Source organism: Gouania willdenowi, chromosome 19 (genome assembly GCF_900634775.1).
Source record: "Gouania willdenowi chromosome 19, fGouWil2.1, whole genome shotgun sequence".
In the NCBI taxonomy this organism is placed as follows: Eukaryota; Metazoa; Chordata; class Actinopteri; order Blenniiformes; family Gobiesocidae; genus Gouania; species Gouania willdenowi.
Window position 1 is genome coordinate 24,383,421 of NC_041062.1, and position 8,008 is coordinate 24,391,428.

Here is an 8,008-nt window from a genome sequence, read left to right on the forward strand (position 1 = left end):
ATTCATACATTCATGAAGAAAGAAAGAAAGAAAGAAAGAAAGAAAGAAAGAAAGAAAGAAAGAAAGAAAGAAAGAAAGAAAGAAAGAAAGAAAGAAAGAAAGAAAGAAAGAACACCAACAGGAGCAACTCAACTTAAATCTAAAGTTAGTGATTGGTTAATTCTGATTTTAATTCCGAATTGATGAATTCCTCGATCTTCTATACGTTCATTCCGTTTCATTTTTATCAAATCTTTTTATTGATTTTAAGCATTTATGAATATACACGTAAACTCAACCATTGTTCAAAAGACACAACACATAGAAACAGCAGGTACTATACAATGAAATCACATCAGACGTCAATGTTGGACAAAACAATTATTCACTGAATTCAGACTCAAAATAAAGAAGCAATGGATGCCAGATCTGATCATGATTTGGAATCGATCCACTTATACCTCAGGTGTTCAAGCTTTACGTCCTCCACCCAAAGCTTCAATGCTGGTGGATTATTTTTTCCACTTAAAAAGTATTAAAAAGCTACTACAACCCCAAATAATAATGTTCTTTTTACAAATAAATGAGATGGTTTTGAATATTCCCTCCTAAAAGACGAGGACAAACCCAGAACATGTGACTCAGGTCAGCACATCTCAGACAGAACAGGTCTACACTTTAGTACAGTCTGGATACTTTACTTTTATTGTTCTTATAACTGCTGTTTGCCAGGTATTACCTGACACGTCTTCACCTAATTCATCCTTTTATTTCATTTTTAAATGGTTCAACGATGGGGATGCTGCTTTAAATTAATTATGGTCGTTCTGCGCATGCTCGTCATATCGATGACGCGCTGGTGATGACATAATCCAAGATGGCCGCCCGAAGCCTCCAACCCAATCCAACTTTGTTTATAAAGCATTTTACAAACCCAGGAAGAGAAGGACAAAGTGCTGTACAAAGTGACAACAGATAATATAAAGTACATACACTATGAGACAAACAATAAAACAAAACAAAATGTAAAATAACAGTGTACATAAAATCAATACAAATTAAAAAAAAAAGCCATACGCCAAAGTAAAAAGAGATTTAAGGAGATTTAAAAACAGGCAGAGATGAAGTGTTTCTGATATAGCTTGGTCACCTCTGAGCTTTTTTCTGCTGTCTTTACTTTACCAATCGCTGGTCAGCTGATCTAAGGGGGCTGGTCTGCTGCACATGCTCAGTACAACCTGCTGCTGTTTACAGCTCCACACATGATCCCAGGCTCTGCACTTATACTTTGATTCCAGCCCAGAGTGAAATACGTCCTGCAGTTTATTGCAGAAGTTTGCACATGGGGAACAGCTCAAACCATGGCTGTTTTTCACAGCCCCACCACCCCACCCCCCCACCACCCCCACCTTCTCCCCTGAGCATTACATTCTTATTCTGCACAGCAGCAGCTCTCGCCCCAGACCATTCTGACTGTCAAACACACACTCTGGAGACGTCTCAGTAAATACGCACACACAGACCTGCCTTTGTAATTGTTTGGAGAGTTAAAGACCTTCACCACAGTGAGGGGGTGGGTGGGGGGGTCATTAAAAGGGAAACAGCATCTTCTCTGATTTGTGTGAGGTCATCCCTTAAATCACAAGCTGCAGAAAACTCTTCCTTTCTGTCAAAGAGGTGATGATCATCCTAAATAATGGGCTGATCAGGGTCAAAGGAACTAATGATGTGTTTACTCATTTATTCATTCATATTGTGACTGAACAACATGAAGGTTTTAGCATCATTTGTATAAATAGGGCGTCGACTGAAGCTCAGCGTTGCAATGATAGCACACGGCTGTTTAGGGGCTATTCTGTGTGTTCTCCTCGTCATCATCTGAAGGTCCTTCTGGTCTTCCATCCTTTATTATTGGTGTGGTTTAATGTTGATAAAAGGAGAGTCTGCAGAATACTGTCTTTAGCTAAAATATGAAATGTTTCCTATCAGGTTAGCTTTAGCCTACAGACGTCTCCACACACAATAATTCATTCTCCTTGAGGCTACATCTTTAACCTAACTCCATTTACAATTCTGCTCAGGTCCAATAATAATTCTGTTCTAATTTTAATGACTACATCTGTAAACCTCTGTGTGCTTTTCTGCGTTTATCCTACTGACCACTCCTTAAAGTCACATTTACTAATCTAGAATCTATGTCTATGTTAATGGGCCTGTTTTTCTACTACTCCCAGTGTCTACTGTATATATGGTAAAGATATGTGAGAGGGCAAACTGTATCTCTCTGTAAACAAGTGACAAAAGATACAAGCATAACTGCAGGGCCATTAAAAAACAGTCCTGTTTTCTGCTGAATCATATATGATCAAGTTTATTGATCCTAGTCTTACTCTTCACATTCTGTCAGAGTGGGTTGAACGCTGCTATTGGCTGAGATTAGATGAGTGATGTCACTAACCATCACTGTTGGCCCCGCCCCTCCTTTAAAAGATGGACGAGGGACTGATTTGCTCAGTGAGCATTGATTGGCAGCTTCATGTGGAACTGTGTAGTGCTGTGGGGGTGTGTCCTGCTGTGACTGGGTGTGTCTTAACTACTCTAGGAGCCACACCCATAATCAAGACATTTTCTGAATTGTTTAGATTATTTATTCCCACATGCAGTTATAGACCAAAGAGGATAGTTTTAAAAAAAGTTTTTTTTTCTGATTTCCAGAGTGTTTGAGTCTAGAACCAATGTATATCTGTGACTAATCATTAGTGATGTGAACAGTCTATGTTCATAGCTCTAAGCTGATCACATTACAGGGAGCTGAGACATATGCTATGTAGTTTACTGAAGGACCAAACATGTTCCAGACCCAAACACACACTGACTTAGTGACTATTTAGAGGAGCTGACATGTCCACCAGATAGGATGTATAGCAGATCTATTTCTATATTCTGAGAGAGTAGGAGGAGCTTATTACTATACCATATTTACCTTTATGTGATGGAGTTACAGACATATTGGAAGATGAAAATGGAAGAAAAATAAGGACCTCCCCCCCCCACTACATTATCCATATCTCTAAAGTATTGATCAGATCAAAGAAAAAAATGACAGTGTGACTATTGAATATTCATGGAACAATTGATAAAAATCTGGAATGACCCAATATGAGCTTCTACCACTTGATTTCAGCAATTCCTCACAATGGCAATTCCTCTTTAATTCAGAATAAAAGTTAATTTCTCTTTAAACTGACAATGTAAACACTTCATTCCAAATGCAAATTCAATTCCAAATTAAACTTAAATCCAAATTAGGTGGCTGGTTTATTCCTATTTGAATTCTGAATTGAATAGTTATTTTTTCTTGTAAACACTTAAATCAACTTTAAGTTGATTCCGGTTGTTCTGAGCATGAGTGACTTGTGGCGATGACGCGCTGGTGGCGACATAGTCCAAGATGGCCGCCCGGACTCTAGCCGAGACTATTTATTTAATAAGAGCCTTAAAAGACATGGATGTAATGAAAAGAGTGGATGGACATGCGGACATTCATACGGACACACACAGTTCTTACATACATGGACCTCAGCAAACAGAACGGCTTCATTGATGAAACACCAGAGCTTCACTAATGATGCGGGGATCATTCTAAAGTTATTTTTGTATAGTGTAACGTAGAACAGCTGCTGCATTAACCGCTGGCTTTGATTGACCAAAGTACGGTCTTCTATCTCTCCTCTGCTCCGCGGTTGAAAACGAGACCATGTGTTATTTTCCAGCTGCTGCTTCAAAACTATACAATAAAAGTGAAAACAGTTCTAATGTGGTCTTTTATGTTGATTCCAGCCCAGAACACTTTAATTGGGAATAGTTTAATTCAGAATAACTCATTCCGAATTAAAACACATAATGTAACCGTGGCCTACGATTTGTATGAGATCTCTGTTTAAAAGAACTCTGTTTCAAAGCCATTTCCATGACACTGGCGTGATTCCTTCCGGGTGAGACGAGTCTTTGAGGACACCTCACACCTCCATGTTCCTCCCACTCTCTCACTATAACACATCCACACCATTCTCACACCTGCCTCTCTCTCTTCTCTCTTCCAGTGAACGAATGGTTGTTGAAGTAGCTTCCTCGGATGAGCCTGGAGAGCTGAAGAGGCTGAAGATGGAGGAGGAGGAAGAGTGAATGCTATGAAAACAGCTCCTGAAGCTACATTTCATTAAAGACTTGTTCATGGCATTGTAAAAAAAAAAGACTGGACATTAATCCAATGAGGGAACTTTGCACTGTGAGCAAAGAAACTCCACTTTTCATACATTGAGACCCGTTTAAAAGCTAGCCACATGCTAACAAGTCCTTCCCTCAGCCCCTCCGTTTGGTTGTATCTTTACCAACATTTTGATACCAAGTCTTTTTCGGAGAAAACTAAATAAACATGGAAACAAACTGGAAGCATTTATTTGACGTCGTCCAACCAGGAGGACATTGTTTGAACTTCAAAGCCTTTGTACATAAGTTGTTACTGTCATCGGAACAACTCCAAGGACTAGAAGTCACTGGCCCTCGTCCAGCTGGTTCAGGCCAAACAATCACGTTTCATTATCGTCACCCACTGGGCATGTGATCAGCAGAGAGAAGACGAAGAGAAGAACCTTTTCATTTCCCTAAAGTCCAGACCCAACACCCCAGGCTTCCCCAAGGCCTCACGTCTCAGCCTTGGTCCTGTTTGTACATACTATTATTATCAGTACTGCAGAAAAATGAATATGTAAAGAAGTAACAAATAAACATTCAAAAGATATATGAAGAAGATTTTAAAGAAGATAAAAAACAAGTTGAGAGTTTTAAGAATCTTGGCACATGTTGAATGAAGTATGGAGCAGTTCTCTGTCTGAGCTGATGCCTTTTTTTGTTCTGTTTTATGGTTTACAATGGTCATACACTGTGTTTGAGTAATGTTTCAGCCCAATAAATGTGTCTGGAAAGAGTTGGAAAATGTTTCACTTTACAAAGTTCTGCCTTTGTGTACCTGTCGCCATTTTGTAATGTTCAGTATTAAATGTGATGATCGTTCAGGCGTGCTCAGTATCAATAACAACACTGACAAGTTATTGGATTATTTAAACCTAAAATGTTGATATTTAGGCTGTTTTAGTCAAATACGGCCAAAATCAGACACACTACATATCACGTGGAACACGATAAACAGACATTACTTCATCAGATAATTCACTGTTCTCATTCTCTGTCTGAGAAACACAAGAATTCACGGTAAGAATGAAGTAAAATCACTTCTGAGAAACTTTTCTGCTGTATTTGCATTCTCCTACAGCATATGTGTCAAACTCATGACCCGGGGGCCAAATCCGGCCCTTTGGAGCATCCAATTCGGCCCACAGAGAAAACATGAATCATTCTGTAAAATACCAAAAAGATTCAGTTGTATTAATATCAGTCCTCCAAATACTCAAACTCCACAACGTTTCCAGGACTCACTGTTTATCACACCATGGCTGTCATTTTTACTTTCAAATTGTTGAAAGAACTCTCAATTTTTTCAAAATCCTGAGATTTTTTTCAAATTATTCCCCAAAATGTCCCCAAATTCAATACAAATTGGTAACAAAATGAAGAAAATTTTGAGTGGAGATTCTACAGGGACTGATATCTGACACTTTTTTGTTTGGATAGTGGATATATCGCACGATGGCAGTCTTTGTTTTGTTGGAAAAAAAAATCTTTTCCTCAAATTATTACATAATATTTCCCTTAATTAAATAGAAATTGGTCACAAAATCTAGTAAATTTAAAGTGAATAAATCTGTCACTCGTTGCTTTGATATGGTCGTTTTCTTACATATTTTGTATTTAATGTGTACGTTGAAGTCCAACATAAAATCTGGTCCATTTGTGATCAAACTGGTCCGTATTTGGCCCCTGAACTAAAATGAGTTTGACACCGGTGTTCTACAGACTTCAAATACCACAACTAATGTGTGAAACCTTTCCAAAGTGACCATTTCCTAAAAACAGAGACAACAAGGAACTTTCAGGCGGTATTTTCTACCTTCAACATAAAGTGAATCCTCATCAGAGGATTTATGAGACAAACAGGTATAGTTTTAATAAAGTGAGTTATGTCATGAAGTAGCTTAAGAACATAGAAATGGTTTTGTCTTCCTTAGGGGGGGCTGCTGATGGTCACAATTACACAATAAAATAAATTCATTTTTTTATTTGCAAACATGCATTGCTGTTTTTAAAAGATTGTTCCTCTTATAGTGTTGACCTGCGACAGCATGTGCAGACAAAGAAAAAAAAAAGATGGTTTTGTTGTGATTTAATTTATAACAAATTGCTTTGTGACATTGGCAAGCACACACTCACTCCATCTGTTTACTCTATTCTTCATAGTTTATGAGTAGTGGGATATTACCCCACATTCTCTCTACATACAGTATGTCACTACACCAGGGGTTCTCAACCTTGGGGTCAGGACCCCACTTGGGATCACGAGACACTTGGAGGGCGCCACCAGATGCCTTCAAAAAACTAGGAATATTTTTGGAACGATTTGAGCCCATTTTTACCCTTTTTCTGCAACAACACCAAACTATTTTCATCACTTTTTCTTGCCATATTTTTGCTCCTTGTAATGCATTTTTGCTAAATTACTCATATTTCTGACACTTCATCAAATTTCAAAATTTTAATGTTTCTTCTGCAATTTTTTCCACCTTAAAGACCTTTTCAGCACTTATAAACCCTTTCCACCCAATGTTGACACACTATTGTCACATTTAACCTCTTTTCACCGTATTCACCAACATAACCAGGCCCATTATTTACCAATTTAAATGAATTGTTCCTACTTTTAAAATAACATCCCCCCCCCCACAATTTATGCCACTTTTAAGCCAATATTGACACTTTGAACCCTTTTTTTAAATCATATTTTCTCTCCGTTTTTGGCCACTCTAATTGGCAACTTTTAACCAATTTCTGTGATTTCTAAAATCCCATTTCACCACCTTTTCCACCATTTTTGGCCACTTTTAACCCATTTTGATTTCTCATTACAAGGATTTACATCTTTAAGATGACTATATACTATGGCGCAAATAATAAACTTCTTGGATGACAGTGGATATTATTCAGATAAATAAATAAATAAATGTGGTTATCACAGACTGTGGGAATCAAGTGTTTTATGTTTTTGCTGACTATACTTTCCACTGATGTGCATCAGCCTGTCTGTCGTGTATGGAGCATTTTACTGTATTACAGTAAAGAGCAGTTTTAGTGCAACACTTCCTGCTGATGTCACTGTACAAAAAGCACATGTCTTTGAGTTTGTTGTTAAAAGGAAGCATACCCTAATTTCACATTATGCTTTTATTTTGACAGCTACTTAACCATTTTCAGGGCCAAGGAATCCAGTGCTCCTAGCATGTGCTGGACATAATGGAAGAGAGGGCCAAATTGCATGATGGCATCTATGTTGAGGTCCAAATATGACTGCAAAACTGTACAAAAAACACACACTGTTTGCATCAGGCCGTCAACCATCGTAGTAGTGTGTATCACATGGATGAGAGGAACACTATTTTGCTTTTTTGTATTAAAATACACTGAGACGACAAATAAATAACCTTATCTTACCAGTTACTTGCTATGAAAATGCAACTAACAAAGCCCATATCCAACGTGCCCGAGGCCGTCACACACATGCATTAGCTACTGGCCTCCACACTGCCAAGAAACGTGGACGGGAAAGAGGAAACACTAACAACATCTGGCTCTTCAACAACATCTAGGAGGTTCCATACAAGTCCATAAAGAAAGATGTTTCATTGTCAGAAATGACGATGATCATCTCTATCAGGTCAGAAGATCTCTTAAAGGAACTGTTGGTACAAAGAGTAGAGGATCTTATAAGTTTAGTTTCATCTCATATTTTCACGGGATTGTAAATTGTCTCTTGTTACTTTTCTGGTGTAATAGCCTCTACTTTCACTCCATTCTGCGT

General features: G+C 38.1%; 1 protein-coding gene across 2 annotated transcripts in view; it reads left to right on the forward strand.

The window, feature by feature from the left end:
* Positions 1-4,259, forward strand: part of ca10a (carbonic anhydrase Xa) — a 387,959-nt gene extending 383,700 nt beyond the window's left edge. For both annotated transcript variants that reach the window (XM_028476950.1, XM_028476951.1), the window contains one exon: positions 4,083-4,259. In XM_028476950.1, coding sequence (XP_028332751.1) covers positions 4,083-4,105 — 23 coding nt within the window. In that variant the 3' untranslated portion in view covers positions 4,106-4,259. The remainder of the gene's footprint in view (positions 1-4,082) is intronic.
* The last annotated feature ends 3,749 nt before the right edge of the window (positions 4,260-8,008 follow it).